The sequence below is a fragment of the Symphodus melops genome (genome assembly GCF_947650265.1).
Source record: "Symphodus melops genome assembly, chromosome: 4".
Classification (NCBI taxonomy): Eukaryota; Metazoa; Chordata; class Actinopteri; order Labriformes; family Labridae; genus Symphodus; species Symphodus melops.
The window spans coordinates 17,159,419-17,176,050 of NC_136694.1; the positions used below are offsets into that span (position 1 = coordinate 17,159,419).

The window sequence follows — 16,632 nt, forward strand, 5'->3', positions numbered from 1 at the left end:
CCGTTTGCCACGCGCCTAAGTCACTCTGCCCTTGTGCTCCATATAGCCTCAGCTCAGGCTTCAGTCCGAGTCCAGGCCTCAGCTAAATCCTCAACCAAGGCCTCAAACCAAGCCTCATCCCAATACTCAGCACAAGCTTCCAGTCCCTGTTCCTGCAGTTCCTGTTCCTGGTCCTGCTGAGCGCATTCTGCTTCCTGACCCAGGTTCTGCAGAGCGCCGTCTGCCTCCCATTGACATTCCCTCGGTGATCCGGCCGACCTTGGACGTCCCCCCGGCGGTAAAGTTGACTCCTGACGTTCCCCTGGTGGTCCCGACAACGCCCCCTCTGTTGTCCGTCAGATACCCAACGACGTATCCTTGGTGGTCCGGCTGACACCTGACGTTCCCACGGTGGTCCACCTCGCTCCTGGCTCTCTGAGGGAGGTTCCGCCCACCCTGGGCCCTTGGCGGAAGTCCTGCCCTTTGCTGGTCGGTCATCCGGCCGTCCTCCTGAATGGATTCTGGTGGTCAGCCATCCACCTGGCCATCCCCCTGAACTGGTCCCTGTGGTTGATCAGCAACCTGATCTATCCCCTGTGCTTGGTCGGCTTGCCGGTTGCCCACCTGAACTTTCTCCCGTGTTTGGTCAATCTCCGGGCCGTCCTCCCGAACTGCTTTCAGGCCGTATGCCTGAAGGTCTGTTTTCCCTTCTGTCCTGATTACCCTGATTGTCCTCACCTGTCTCATTAGTCTCACCTGTGTCTGATTTCCCCGATCTATTTAGTCTGTGCTTTCTTGTCGGTCCACTGTCGTTTGTCTCCTGAACCCTGCTATCAGATTATTTGGATGTTCTCTGTTCCTCATTTTTTGGTTTTAGTTTTTTGAGTTTTGCCTTTTATTTAAATAAATCTTTTTGTTTCCTGCACTTGGGTCCTCCTCCCTGTTTTCTACCAGGTACCTGTGACACGATGTCCTCTAAATGAGATCACTAATAAAATTTTCCTCGTGGAGAAAACCTCTTTTTATCTTCAACATTTTTCCTTATACGTTTATAGTTACATTTCTTATCTTATATGTTGATACCATTCAAAATTAAAATACATGTGCCCTCTGGTCTAATTCCTTTACAGAAGGATATGTGACTTTTCATTACACTAAGTAAGCCTGAGGGGATTGCTTTTATCACTGAGTCGTATTCTTTGAAAGGTATAGAAAAATGATGACGCGATAGAAAAATTATGACGAGATATAAAACTCTCATAGGAGAAGACCATGTTCATCCAAAACAGACAAGATATTATTTATACTTCTCTCAAACCAATTGGAATAAAATATCCATTTATTCCTGATTGTTATACATGTGTTACTCCATAGCAAAGTTTTTTGAGAAGAAAAATTGTGAGTGAAGCACAATTTCCAGAAAAGAAGTGATTGCTGATGAACTTTAGACAATGTGACCGGAAGCTTCTCGGGTGAGTAGTTGCAGATTAAAAGGAAAGCCCACCAATCTTTTCGAAAGTATTGTAGTGTATTTTACATGCGATAATGTAATATAAATAAGTAAATGTAAGTGTAAATGTGCTGCTGAAACATGTGAGCTGTTGGTGGGACAAATGGTAACATCAAAGACAATAAAGGGGTCTCTTTATGGGGACATTCCTTAAGATTGTAAAAGAGAAACAGTTTGGTAGTAAAATGAGAATAAACCCTAAGGATATATTGGGAGAGATAAGAGGTCTCCTCATGGTGACCTGTATAACCTTTAAGTCATATGTCCTGAGGAACCACAGGGGGTGCAGGAAGTAGGAGAAGCACTAAATGAAGTCGGAAATGTACTGATGCTTTGACCAACACTGCATAAATACGAGGGTCTTGTCTTTGTTCAGGAGAATCACATTTGGCTCGTGACTCTCCCAGGTGCCATGACTAACCTGGACTGATGCTGTTTCTTGACTTTGTAAATAAATGTCTTACATTACAAGCAAGTCAGTGTCAGCGGATTTTTCTTCATCATCTACACATCATCGTCAAAGGAGGAGAACTTAAGAAACTACATTAAGATTGGGGATGAAGAACCACAATGAATTTTGATATGTCAAACATGTTTTTAACCAATTGATTTTAAAAACATTTGTAATATCAATGAAATTAAGCACTTCAAGACCACCTTTGGCTCTGCTGTTAATAGAACTGCATTTTTAAGTTTGTGTAGATGAAGTCCAGAAATAGCTTGCAGCTAATGGTTCCACCTCCCGAATTAATTTTTCATTTCCACAAGTGTGTGTACAAAGTTTAGGCAAGGCAAGGCAAGGTTATTTATATAGCACGTTTCAACAACAAGGCAATTCAAAGTGCTTTACACAAACATCAAAAGCATCATGACAGGGGAAATAAAAGATACATTCAAAAAAATCAGTAATTTAGAATCTCTATAAAAAGTTAAAAATCACTGACATTATTGAAACTTAAAATTTGTTCAAGTAAAAATAATTCAAATAAAATTAATTTAAGGAAGATTATAAAAGGATTTAAGAGTTACAGTGCAGAGTAAAGAATCTAATCTGTCTAATTTTCTGGATTTTTTCAGTAAAGAAGGTGGAAAATGTATTACAGGCCCAGGTGGAGTGAAATGCAGGTGCTACTGACACAGGAGGGTTTGTTAGCCTTTCCACAGTAGCAAACAGGGCATGAGCATTATTATTGTTTCTGGTGATGATGTCAGAGAAGAAGGATTGTCTTGCATTCCTCAGTTGTGAATTATAAACGTGAAGTCTCTTCTTCTAGATGTCATAATGAATCTGGAGATTAGATTTACGCCACCTGCGTTTGTTTGAATATTTTTGAACACTGAGATAGTACTCTCAAATAAAACACAGGAGTGATCAGAGAGGGCAACATCTGAAACAACAACCTTGGAGATGTCCAAGCCCTTGGTGATGATTAAGTCCAGAGTGTGGCCTCTATTGTGTGTGGGCTCTGTCACGTGCTGAGTCAGTCCAAAGCTATCCAAAGTGTAACACAGTTCTTCAGTCCCTTTGTCCTCGGGGTTATCAACATGGATGTTAAAATCGCCAACAATAATGACACAGTTGAAGTCAATACAGATCACAGACAGCAGTTCAGTGAAATCATTGAAAAAGTTTGCACAGTATTCAGGTGGCCTGTAAATATTTAAGAGCATAGCAGCGGAGGTTTGACTGAAGGGCCACATATTCAAAAGAAGCAAAATCTTCAAAAGGTAACTGCTTACATTGGAAGGAATCATTTAACAAAACTGCAAGTCCTCCTCCTCTCTTATGCACTCTGGCTTCACCTATGAAACTGAAGTTGAGAGGAGCTGACTCGATAAGAACTGCTGCACTATTATTTTGGTCTAACCAAGTTGCAGTTAAAAACATAAAATCAAGCTTGTGCTCAATAATAAAATCATTGATTAAAAATGATTTCCCTGCTAGTGAGCTAATGTTTAGTAGAGCCATCTTTAGGCTCCTAGGAGCTACATCTGCTATTTTTTTTGGGACAGGTTGTGGATCAAGAGGAATAGATGATAAGTTTGGAAAATCACATAACTGCCTTTTGTTTCTTGGCAGTCTCCTCTCTTTTCCTCTATTACCTATCATCACAGAACCTACTGACGTGCAGGGCCCCGGCTTATCCTGGAGAGAGTCATGACTGCTGATATCCTCGCAGCCTGGTCCCACAACACATCAGTTTGACCCTGTAACATTCTGCATTTCATCCTCATCAATCTGAGGAGACAAAACAAGATTCACCCGTGAATGAACGGGTGAATCTTGTTTTGTTTGTTGTTTGCTTCATTAACAAACAAAAAAAAGTATCACTAAAATACACTACTACCAGGACCAGAAGTATTGCATGTTTTTCACTTCTCGCTGATAGCCAAGAAATTACCATTTTCATGATGACTTTGCATGTTTTAACCCAGTAACTACGAATATCTTTTTATGGAAGAGAAACAGGGAGAAGGGCAGGGAGCACTTTTTAATCCAACATTGATCCAGGTGGGGGGAGGAGGGAGATGATGATCTGCTCAGGGTGTGAGGGGGCGAGGGCAGTGAGACATCCCAGGTGTTGATGAGGGGGTCGATGGTGGGTGGATACCCCTCCTCTTGGCTCTGATGTCTCTCCTCCTTCTGTCCATCCTCAGATGCTCGCAGTTGTGATTCTTGATGATTGTTTTCTCTGAGTGTTTTGTCTTTCTTTAAAGCTGTCTTCTTTTGTCTCATGTCCTTGGCAGAGAGAACTGATGGTCGAGGCAGGGAGTAAAATAGGATGGAGGTGAACCCCGTCGCCCCTGACATGTTCAGGCAAAATCCATCTGCATTGAAAATATGTCTGCGTTCCCAGAAAATGTTAAAATTGTTAATAAAATTCATTGAATGGGCATTACATGCGGCTTTAAGCCAGTTATTCAGTGCCAGCAACCTGCTGAATCTCTCCTCTGTTTCTCTGACTGGTGGTATAGGGCCGCTGATAGACACTTCCACATCCAAAGGGCCGACCATCTTCAACAGACCAGCGAAATCCTGTTTCAGGACTTCAGACTGTTTGACATTTGACCCAATGTGCAGTATGACATTCTTCACAGTCAGACGTTCAGCCACAATATTCAGGATCCTTTCTGCTAAATCAGAGACCATATCTCTGGAAAAAAAACAGCACTTCTGTGTTACTGCACATCTTTAACAGCAAAGTCATCCACAATAAGAGTTTCAGGCCCAGGCTTTAGCTTTCCCTGTAGCCTCAGACTTTTTTTTGCATGTTTTCAGTCCTTACCCTGGTGTCAGAGGAGGGAGGACCAGATGGGCTCTGCAGCAGAGGGGCATATCTGTTCTGTAGCTCCACACTCGGTTGATGGGGAAGTTTGTTCCTAGCCTTCCCTTTCGCGGGTATGCACGACTGTGTCCTTCTAGATACCGGGGTTGAGGATTCACTTTGAAGGGGAGGTAGTGCAGGCCAGCCGGTCTCATCGCATATCTCAGCTCGATGGGCTCTGCCTGTTATTCGTCCTCCCATTTCCCGGAGTTTACTTTTATTATGTTCTTTATGTCATGTAGGAATGTAATGCTTAGATATGTCATACCGTATTATGGAACAGAGATGTTAAATACACTCAAGTCAGGCAGAAATGCTGGATCAGAGAGGGGGATTTGTGTTGATCACTGAGTTCCTGGTGTTGCAAACCATTTGAGTTTCTGAACACCAAAGCTGCAGTTCCAAACAATTCCACAAGATAGAGACATTGTTGAGTCATTTTCAAAATACTGACTCCCCTAACCTAATATGTTAAAGGCTTTGAGCAAAGGGTTACAACACAAGTCCAACAAACGTTGTTCCTGCATTATTTAACATTAACAGTAAAACACTAAAAATTAAGATTGGCAAATATAATGACATCTTGTCTGGGAAAAAAACATATCCAATTCTCTATCATGTCTATCATCTCTATTTTAGTGGGATATTATTTTTGAAGACATAATCTTGTGAAATGATTTGTATTGATTAAGTCATGAAGATGAACTTGATCCATTTTTTTTTAAGAAATACCACTTCCTCCTGAGTAAACTGTGAGGTTGGATATTCCCTTTTCATTAAGAAAATAACTATTGCAAACGACAGGAGACATAGGAATGCCACCATATAACCAAGACATTAGACTAATTTACAATCATGAAAAAAGTTTAACAGAAGATGCTTTGCCTCACCTTACATGCCTTTGAATTAATTGCAAGATTGCATACATTTATGCCCACAAATGTTATTGCAATAGTTGTATTATGCAGAGATTTTTAGGTGAAATGCAAGATTATGGCTCTTGGTTACATCAAATCTGGTGTCTGAAGGAAGTGTAATGTGGATCGACTTACAAAGTTACTGAGGTCTGAACTTGAATTCTGATGAATTTACCCAGGCTGGAGCAACTCAACAATAATCTAAGAACTGAACTAACTTTTAAATAATGCTTTACTTTTGGTCTTGCATTTAGACCTTTAACCAACACTTTAGTTCAACTATAGTTTTTCTGTTGCACAAATAAAGTGCACATTCTTAAGGAATTGCAAGCATGGGTCAAGAATGAGTGTTGAAGTCCTGTTACATTATATATTTACAGGTTACATAAACTCTTATTATTATCTTAAATGGTCCTAAATGTGTCTTGTTATGGTCTATTATTTAAATTAGTAGTAATACACACGTTCATGACACATCTGAACAGAAAGTGTTTTACCAAATATAATACCGATCCCATCTCGAATATAAATGACTGCTGTTAGCCTACATGAACAGTGTTTTTTTTCTGCTTACGATGCTGCGGTCTCTTGTCCGTTATTGAAACTAAAGGCATTTACCGACACTCCCTAACAATTTGCTGAGAGTCATCAATTATGCAGGGTAGCCGCACGCACTGGGAAGGAAGATAGCAGCAACAATATGGCGACAGCCGCAGTTACTCTCGTCTCTTTTCTACATCTGCAGTTCCGAAACGGCTGTCTGGATTTCTGTTAATGCGAGTAAAAGTAAGTAGACAATATGTTTTCTTCTTTGCCATGGATGTTATGTCGTGGGATGGATTGCAGTTCTACTTTGTCGACTGACTGCATCCGAGTGCCGCAGAGCGGGTCCCTCTCAGCATCTTCTCCGTGCTCTCAATGGAGGGCTCAATGCCAGTCGCTACATGTACTAAATATGTAGGCGAGAAAACCCTGAGAACTCGCTCGGATGTGATTTTCAGAGAGAAAACATGGATTTCAGACGTGTTATGATAGAAACCAGTGAGACAGCTTGTTATTTGGGGTGTTGGCCTGCCGCTGGATGGGATGACATTTCAGTGTGTCAGTGTGGGGAAACATACGCATACGGGATGGGGAAGAAGTTAAATCACGTCAAACTTCTCTGAGTGCTGACTATAAGTCGCTGACATGCTCCGAATGTATGGATAATGCGTCGCTATTAAAGCATTTAATGTAGCGATTTTTGTGCGCTGCCATTATTTTTTTTTGTAAGTATTGTAGTTTTACACCCCCTCACCCGCCCCCATTCTCCACCTATTCGCCCCCTCCCATCCTTCCTTCCCCTTGGAGACCGAATTGCGTGAGGAGGAAGGTGCGTCTTTACTTTGGCAGTGCTCAAAGGGGCCGCGGCACCCATTTCTGGTATTTTCGAGAAGTATCCCCATAAAGAAAAAAAGGAAGAAAAAAAAACCTTTGTATGTGGTGACTTATTAAACCCGCATTATATGGAACCCTTTGATCTTTGCCGCTTAATGATAATAGTTAAGGGTGTGGTATAGCATAAGGCCATTTTAATTTATTTATTTTTCGATGTAAATTTGTAAATGTAATAACCAACGCATCGTGTGGGTGTGCTGCTGCGCGTTAAGGATGAATTGTCAGTATACGGCTTGTGCATTCTTTTGACCTAGTAGTTAGCTTGAGTAGCTCGAGCCTATAGCAGCAATAAACCACACTGCAGTATTTCAGGCTTTGGCCCTATAGCACAGCAGCGCCTCGCTATTATTAACTGGACTTCTCTCAGGTTGACTGTCGGTCTGGCATACATGACACATGTGTTCACCTCTAAATTGGCCCGTGTGTCCCACGTTTCATCATTTTCACAATTTCTCTACAAACTAAAATGTTTTAAAAAGGTTTACCATAACTCATCAAAATGTCCAGTCAAAATATCATAACTTTACTGAAATTGTCTCAGCTCAGACATGACGTGAGATCCACCCCAAATAGGATAATGGGGGGGTTATTTGAGGCGTCTTTAAGATTTGCTTTCTCTGGAAGACGCTGCATTCAAGGGCCTGTAACGCTCACTTAACGTCAGTGATGCTGTGGAGTTGCACAGGACAGACATTTAACGACAGGCGTTTGCCCATTTAGACCACACGGCAGGAAATAATGGAGCTTACAAAAAAAAAGAGAGACCTTCGACTCTGATGCAAGTCCCCTAGTCTCCATCACCTCCTCGCCGCGGTGTCTGGTCAGCCCCATCAGTTGCCAGGGTGCATATGAGCAGAATAGAAGATGTATCCAGTGACGGGACGGAAGCCGTGGTGCGTTTGGATGTCTTTCTTCGTCACAGAGGACGCAGCATACAGGAGCATTTCTGCTACACGCTGCTGATCAGAACCGGACAGCGACAAGCAGGTTTTGCTTTTTGTTTTGTTTTTTTGCTGAGGGCAAACGAGACTGTCTTAGTTGATCGTTTTCGCTGTCATTCCTCAAATTGTTTTAATTTCATTTCCAGATTCACGTAACTCAATGCGGATTTAGGCTGATAAGGAAACGTGGATGGTTTATATGTTTCGCGCTTATGCCGTTTAGCCTACTGTAGGTGCGTAAAAGGCTTTCTATATTTATTTATTTTTAGCCTTCGTTAACGAGCCCACGTTTAAGGTCTGATGAAGGGTTTTCATTTGACCTACTGAGTTAGTGGACATCGAAAGCAACATCTGCAAAATACCAGGTTATTCTCTCCCCCCTGGTCGCCCTTTAAGTTCTACTCAATGGTTACATGTAAAGTCTTCATGTAGTCTCCTGCTGGCCATGCTGTTGCACCCTGGTTTGAATCACCTTGACGGTCGAACAGTTCATGTAGTATCGGTGGAAGGAGACTTGGAGGTTGTGCCGAGCTTGGGTGATGTGGATCTGACTTAGAGCGTCTTCCTGGTGGGAGTGAGCTGCTTGTTATCATCGGAGATACCGTCTGAGCTCACTATTTGATTTTCAGGTCTGTAACACTGTCATTGAGTCGTGAATGTCGCACACATGAGAGCCGGACTAGACCTATTATGGTGTAGAAAACTGGGGGAAGGAATTCATCTGTTGTAGGAGCCTGGAGAGATGCATCTGATAACGTTATTATTACAGCACTTCTGTTTATACAGAGCTCCAAAGGTTGAAGAATTAGCAGTCATATTTTATGGGCTTACTTGTTTAACCACTTTAACAGTCACTGTTTCTTCATTAGTAGTGTTTTGAAAATTATTTTTCTTGTCATTGTTTTCTTTTAATACAGTAGGATAGCCTAGTTTGACCTGCACTGTAGGCTACAAAAAAGGGCCACTTGACATCTGTAAAGGTTTTTCACTTTTTCTCAATCCATTAATGGACAAATTAAGATGGGTTTGTTGCACAACTAAAACTAACAAATGTTCATAATAAAAGCTTTTGTGCCTTTAACTCTGCTTACCTTCTTCAATATACGTAGTGTTAATATTTCAATTAAAAAACTTGGTAAAAAGTTAAAAAAAAAAAAAAATTGGTAACCCCATCTATTCTTTCCAGGGTGTATCATTGTTGTTGTTAGTAGATGGCAGACAAAAAAAAGATAGCAATGACTTGTTGTGTAGCTAAACAACGCTTGACTCTAACAAGCAGCTCTTGTGAGATTATTCTGTTTTACCAATTTGTTGTTTACGTCTCAACCAAAGAGACTTCCATCTAAAACAATCAGCTGCAGAAATGTTGAACGAGACCACCAACATATTACCATCACATTTGTTTTTGGGTTGATTGAACACTCCATGTATAAAGTTTCATTTGCTGTTGTTAATTACAAAGGCCCAACAAGTAATGCAGGATGTTGTGAAGTATATTTAGTGAAATGGCAGACAGATGAGTTCCTGATGGGATGAAAAGCCAATGTTGTGTGATTAAATACACGAGAGACCTATTTTCTTGCTGATAGGGTAGCAAAAGGGAGAAATCAGTTATGTCTGCTGTATGTGTTTGATACCAGAGTACAGCTTTTGGTGATACAGGAAGGATAGGGGCTCATAAGTCATCAAGGCTGATGAACAGAAACCATGCCTACTGGCCCATGTTCAAATTGTTTGCCTTTTTTTTTTTACAACTTTGCTTTGCTTTGTTTGCTTTCTGTAGCAGAACAGAGCAAAACACCCCATTTATTTGATCATGGTGTTTTTGCCGTCGAGTTAATGTATAAATTCAGTGTCACTGGACTTCATGACAACATAGTTATTCTGTAAGAAGGATATTTTCCCCTTCTTTCTCCATTTTGGTTTACTTGTGACTCTTTGCTTAGCACCTTACATCTACTCCTGCTCACTTCCTCACCCTGTGTCCCTCTTCTCCTCTCAGAGCTGGATGTCTGGGATGGAAAACCAATAAAAAGGCAATAGCTGCAGGATGAAAACATGGCCGCACCCCTTTTTGCACCCCCAGGACCTGACAGCTTCAAGAAATTCACCCCAGAGTCACTCGCTAACATCGAGAAGCGCATCCAAGAAGAGAAGAACAAGAAACCACCCAAGCCAAGGTCGGACAGCAGTCACCGTGACACGTCTGACGACAATGACGTCAAACCCAACAGTGACCTGGAGGCTGGGAAGAGCCTGCCCTTCATCTATGGCGATGTTCCTTCTGGGATGGTCGCCACACCGCTGGAAGACTTGGATCCATTTTATCAGAACATGAAAGTGAGTTTGCACACAGGCCACCCCACTCCCCTCAATCTATCAGTTGAACTTCAATAGGGAAGCATTTTTTCCAATGTATTTAAGACACTAATGAAGTTTTTGAACTTTCAAAATATTTAGACATAGTCCTCAACTGTTTGGCTGACAAATGGACAAAATTGTTATCTTTTTTTCCCCCATTAATTGCCAGCAGTCCCCACATTATAAATAATACACAAAAGTATTCAGAAACTCACAGATTTATATTTATATTATTGTAATCCGAATTTACAAGGGTGCATGGGAAAGCCTCTTGGGTTTTTGAGTTCATCTGTTCAATTTAAGCACAACAGAGTCTCAGTCAAGTAGTCGACACTTCCACAGGCATGTGGAATGAAAATCTTGTGCAGGGGTAAAATTCATAAAGGATTCTGCAGTGGTGATTTCTTATCTGTTTTGATTGTTAACTGTAAAGATGATGTAACAGCAGCAGGAAATGCCAGACTCACTTCTGTTATCACAGGCTATCAGTGAAATTGCAAATTGTATTATTTGCGAGGAAAAAAAAACTGTCCTAGATGACTAATGGTACACACACAACTTAAATGTGATTTTATGTGTGTAGTGCAGTTGAGTGAAACAGTCAGAGCTTAGCTGTTGCGCTTTATGGCTGTTCCTGTTCCAGGTGTTATCTGACTGTTTTAGTTCAGCTTAAAAAGAACTCAAAGAATAATAGCGATGTTCTTTAACGTGACATTATTGCCCTGTGTCATTCATGCACTCGGTCAATAAAGTCAGCATCATCTGTACTACAGGCTTTTTATTTTACTATTGTTGTTGTGGTCTGCATCCTGATCTACAGTGTTGCCACTGTTGCTCATATTTCCACATTGCTATGATTAATCAATATGACTAAATGCAAGTGATGGACCATGCACACATTATTGAGATCAATACATTATACATTTATGATTATTTGCTTCTTATACATTACCAGCACACCGACCACATGTCCTCTTTGCATGCACTGCACTTGTGGCGGTGCATTTAGGCAGATAATAGTCAACCCTGTTTCGAGACGCAAGCTAAAAGGACTGCGTTGATTATAGCTTCAGAATTGTACAAGTGTGTCACGCGTTAACAGTGTTTTCCTTCCATCGAACACAAGTCCCAAGATTTGAGTTTTTAGGAATGAAAGGGATGATGTGAAGGAGACAACACAAATCTAGAGACATCATTAATCAAAAAAAAAACAACAACAATAGAGGCCGGTGTTTATGTTAGGATCAAAAAGAAACAGAGTTCTAAAAGTGTGGTTTTCTCCCTTTTTGAGACATTATCACCATGTTTTATTGGCTATTTTAAAGTAGCAACCATTTTCATCAGACATGTCGCTCAGGATGGGAAGCTCACATGGTGATTTTCATGGCATGCTGCTTGCTTCAGGTTTCAATTCCATTACATGAAAGGAATTTATGATCAACAGTAATAAATAAAAAAGAAAAGCCTAGCGATAGCCGGGAGGAACGTTTTGACCATATTTTAAATAAAAACATTGAAACAAGATAACCTATGATCGAGCAGCAGACACCAGCGAATGTTCAAATTCAAACACTTTTCAGCTAAACGCTTCATCAGCTAATAAGTGGCTAATGCTAACATTGACTATAAGGAACTTTTAAGGGTCTTTGGAGGTACAATATATATTAAAGATATTTGATGAACATTTGAAATCAACTTAAATCTGTTTAAACAACTCTTTTAAAAACCAGTGGCTGTCATTAGACACCAGCCAAAGTAAGCACAGACACTGGAGCTCACGGTCAGGCCTTCCTGAGGTGTCATTGGACTAATCAGACAAAAGACCTTGGAAGGGAGTTTACCTCCACAACCCTGTGGATGTCCTGGCTTTTAGGCGACCCATTAGTCTATGGTTGAGTTTTGCAGGGCACATGGTGGATGGAAGCATAGGTAGTATCAGCATTGTCACTACCTATCTAGTGTTGATAAATAGGGCCTGGGTCTATTGAAGGTGTGAATACTGTTTTGATAGCAGTGGTGACTGAGGGGCCAAAAGGTAGTTTATGTAACTTATGTGTAGGGCATGAGGGCTTCATTGTATTGAGGGGTGTCTTCACTGAGAGCTTCTTCATTCATTAGAGCAGAAGAACCTCATGTGTGTTTAAAAGAATAAAGTCATAACGTATAACACACCCATAGATCACAGTATTAGATGTCATTGTTGAAGGTCAACTAGCTATCATTCAAGATCATGTTGAAAGCTAAATAGTTTTTGCACCTATCCTTCTTGTAATTGATGTAACGCAGGTGCAGATGGCACAAACCCTTCTGTTTCACTCTCAAAGTGATATTCAATTTGATCATTTAGAGAGTTCAAGGTAATTTTAGACCTCTGTCCCGCATCACTTTAGCTCTAGCTTGGCCGTGGCCTTACTGTGGCTTTTCAGAAGCAAACTAGGAAGGAGTCAAGGCAGAAGATGGGAGGAGAGCGCAGGAAGTGGAGGGGAAAAAAGGGCAGGGGCATGTTGTTAAAGCTTCAGCTGCGCAGACATGTGGAGCAGCCAGTCTCCTGTGTGGTGGCAGTGGTGATATAATGTGAAAGAGAAGCTGAGGCCTGTGCAGCAGCAAGAAGCCCAGTCAGCAGGACGCACATTCACAGGCAGCAGCACTTCCTCATAGGGCAGATGAAACTATCAAGTGTATGTGCCTTTATGATCTATTGATCCATGATCCCAGTTCAGTGGTGGCCACAGGAAGGCACGCATCCCTCTCTCATTATCCGTCCCTGCTTTGCTAATTGAACAGTGGACCTTCTATACATCTCCCTGCTTTCCTCTATGATTATAGAGCATTTGCAACATAGGTGTTTTAGGCCACATACATTTTAGCCATGTGTGTATGAGTGTAGATTAGAGCATAACAGCCAAATAGCTCAGCCTCAGCGCGCACAAATAATATAATTAAACCAGGTGAATAAAAAACAGAGTAAACTATGTTTGAGAGTCACAAAGTGTCCAACCTTTTAGTGCAGCGTGCTACTTTTTAAATTCCAGATTCCAGATTGTAGAAGTGATCAGTGCTAAAATGCTCGGGTGTTCTAAATCCTCATTTCAGACGTCAGGCGCTATCATTTGGAAGACAGCAATACTGTCTTCAAACAATGCCAAGTTCTCTTTTCTCACTGTGGCCTCTACGATGAATACTTTAATGCACACATTATCTCCATGAAGACAGAATGAATACTTCAAGGCCTCGTGTTGGATTATGAATTTATTCATGTCTTAGAATACTTTAAAAAAACAAGGTTAAAGGAGCTAATGGCTGAATTTGTACATTTATATTTAAAATGTAAAAAATGTATAACCTGAACTTTAATTGATGAAACAAATGTGTTGCATTTGTTTTTGAAATAGTAATTATATTATACAAAAGTCCTATCATTGCACTCATACAGTACCATCCATATCTCTTAACGCATGCAAATAGACTCATGTTCTTTCCCCTTGAACAGTTTTTAAATTTATAGTAACATGTACATCATTGTCATGACAGTTTTGCGTTCCAAATTAAGCAACTCTGCATAATTGAGAAAATGTAAATCATTACCAAATGATTTTTGGCGAGAATTGGTTGCCCATCGTAGAGTTTTATAGGTCCAATTTGTAAGATGATCTGCTTAATTAAATCATAAAATAGGGAATCTGTGGTGCTGCAATAGTGATTGCAGTACCGATTTTAAACGCTAGGTGTCAGAGCTACAATTGCTCGTTTAAGAGCATTCAGTTTGCTAACAAATCAAAAGTGTATGATAAGGGGTAAAGCTGGTTTGTGTCAGCATGTGTAAAATTGAGATCTGTTATGAAGTCTACAAGTTGACTTTCCTTGCATTTGACCTTTATCAATATTTCGATTATGAAATTGTGTAAATGTGTGTATGTATAGTGTATAAGCATAGACTAAATGTGTGTTTCCCATCACATACTTTATGTTGTATTTGTCATTTTTTTAGCAGTTCTGGGCCTGCAGTTGGGAAAGTAGTCATGTCTGTGTGGACGTGTATTTCTAAAGACAAATAGAAAAGCCCTACATACCCATAGGCTGAAATATCTCATCTTACTGTCAGGCTGTGTCAAATGCTTCTCGTATGTGTTACATGGGTCACAGTGTGGGACCTCTCTTCATTCTGCCTAGTCAAGATCTGCTTACTCCATCATAACCATTCATATGTTGAGTCAGCAAGTTCATTCGGAGTCACAGGCTCAAGACCTCATCTCTTCTCTCCATTTTACTATCATTCATATCAACCGTCATCCTAATCCGCTAATGTGTTTGTCCTTTATTCCACCTGATGAGGTGCCTCTGAGGATGTTCATTCCTCCTCTGCTGCCTCTGTCCTCACCTTCCAAGGCTGCTCGTCTCCTCTACTCCACCCACAGCCACTCTATCGCTCAGCATTGCGCTCCATGTCAATGAGTGTGTCTAAGTGTGTGTGTGTGTGTGTGTGTGTGTTACCGTCAGCTGCAGGAAACCTGATCACAGCACTCATGCATCAAAGAGAGGAAGAGGGGGGTAGTGGCGAGGAAGAGAAATGCAGCGTTGCAGTTCTTGTTTTCCCCTGTGATGGTCAGAGGACTGCCTGGGCTTTTCAAATGTCCGATGTGATTAGGGAAATGTTGAAGCTGCTGTGGTCATACAAAAGGAGCAGGACAGCGTAGACGCAGGGCCGTTTCAGTGTTTTATCTCTTTAAACCTGTCACGTACGCGTCTGTCTGTGCTTGGAGAGAAGATTCCAAACAATGTGGAACCATGAAGATGATTCAGCATGAATTGGCAGCTGTGCAGTTTGGACAAAAAGTCATTTCACCAGATTTATGTTCAAACGTATTTAAGCGTGTGCTTTTCATGCATGTATTCTATATTTCAGTCAAGTCATTTCTGTCCATGTTTCTGCAGGGCAGCACATACAAGTGAGTGCTGCATTTAGCTTCCAGCTGAAGCAGCATTAGCCTCTGAATCTCAGCATGTAGCACAGTACACATCATTACATTATGCTCCCATACCGACAGCATCTCTGTCTCTCTCTCTTTGTGTCTCTGTCCATTACACTCCTTTCCCCCACTCTCTCTTTCCTTCCGCTGCCTCCTCTCTGGCGCTCTCCTTTTTTTTTTTTTTTTTTTTTTCAGGGTGTAGTAAATTAGAGCGAGGGCCAGGCTTTAGTGCTCTGTCTGAGTCCTCAGTCTCTGATGACACAGCATCCTCCTGCGCTGGGCTGAGTGAAGCAGGGAGGGGAGGGGAGGGGTGGTTGCCTTCAATGCTAGCCAGGTTTGTATAAAGACGGAGGGTGGAGCAAGGAGGGGAAAAAGGGGTTTTGCAGCACAGCAGACACATGAAGCAGAGGGATGACGCACTTTTTGATATGGTCTACCATGCAGGAATGTTACAGCTTGTGGTTACATTTATTCCATTTCTGACATGAACCAGTTAGCTCGTCCTCACTGCAGTAAGCTGAAACAGAGTAGTACATGTTGAAGGCGGCGCTCATAGTGAATTAAAGCTCCTTGTGAGAAGCTGTTCTGTTTCGTCTACTCTAGATATAGATGCATGCCTGGAGATTTAATCCAAGAGGTGGAAGATTTGGTGTGTGTTTAATTTGTCTCCTCTTTCCAGTTTTGCAAAGAAGCCTAAAATTTAGATTTATTTTTGCTAATCTTTTGGGAAAGTTCCTATTTCCATATGTTAGCGTTTATGAAGACCATGACACGTACTTACAAATAATTTAGCAATCAATTCTGCTCTCTGTTAAAATGATACAAAAGCGATGAAGTCCTTATATTTATTAACTGTACATGATGTTTTGTAATTCATGCAAATAACCAAAGGACTTTGTAGGAACAAAAAAAAAAACCTATAGACTTTTTCCTAGAACAGAATAGAATAGTATAAATCTTGATTGTCCCCCAGAGAAATACATTCAGGTCGTCAATAACACACACGCGCGCACACACACACACACACACACACACACACACACACACACACACACACACACACACACACACACACACATTTAAAATCAGCTCATGTCATAGTTCAGATCTCATCAGTTATGTTGTAAGAATAATGATGTTAACTGCACTTAGAAGAAATGATTCCCTCAATTCAATACTCTGTAGCACCTCCCA

The 16,632-nt window shown here is 41.1% G+C and overlaps 1 protein-coding gene across 5 annotated transcripts in view; it reads left to right on the plus strand.

The window, feature by feature from the left end:
- The first annotated feature begins 6,368 nt into the window (after nt 1-6,368).
- Nucleotides 6,369-16,632, plus strand: part of scn8ab (sodium channel, voltage gated, type VIII, alpha subunit b) — a 45,692-nt gene continuing 35,428 nt past the window's right edge. For 4 of the 5 annotated variants that reach the window (XM_079340547.1, XM_079340550.1, XM_079340546.1 and 1 more), the window contains exons 1-2: nt 6,369-6,518; nt 10,113-10,450. In XM_079340547.1, coding sequence (XP_079196673.1) covers nt 10,169-10,450 — 282 coding nt within the window. In that variant the 5' untranslated portion in view covers nt 6,369-6,518; nt 10,113-10,168. Of the gene's footprint in view, nt 6,519-6,674; nt 8,157-10,112; nt 10,451-16,632 lie in introns of those variants that run through there. The other variant, XM_079340548.1, reaches the window with a different exon arrangement.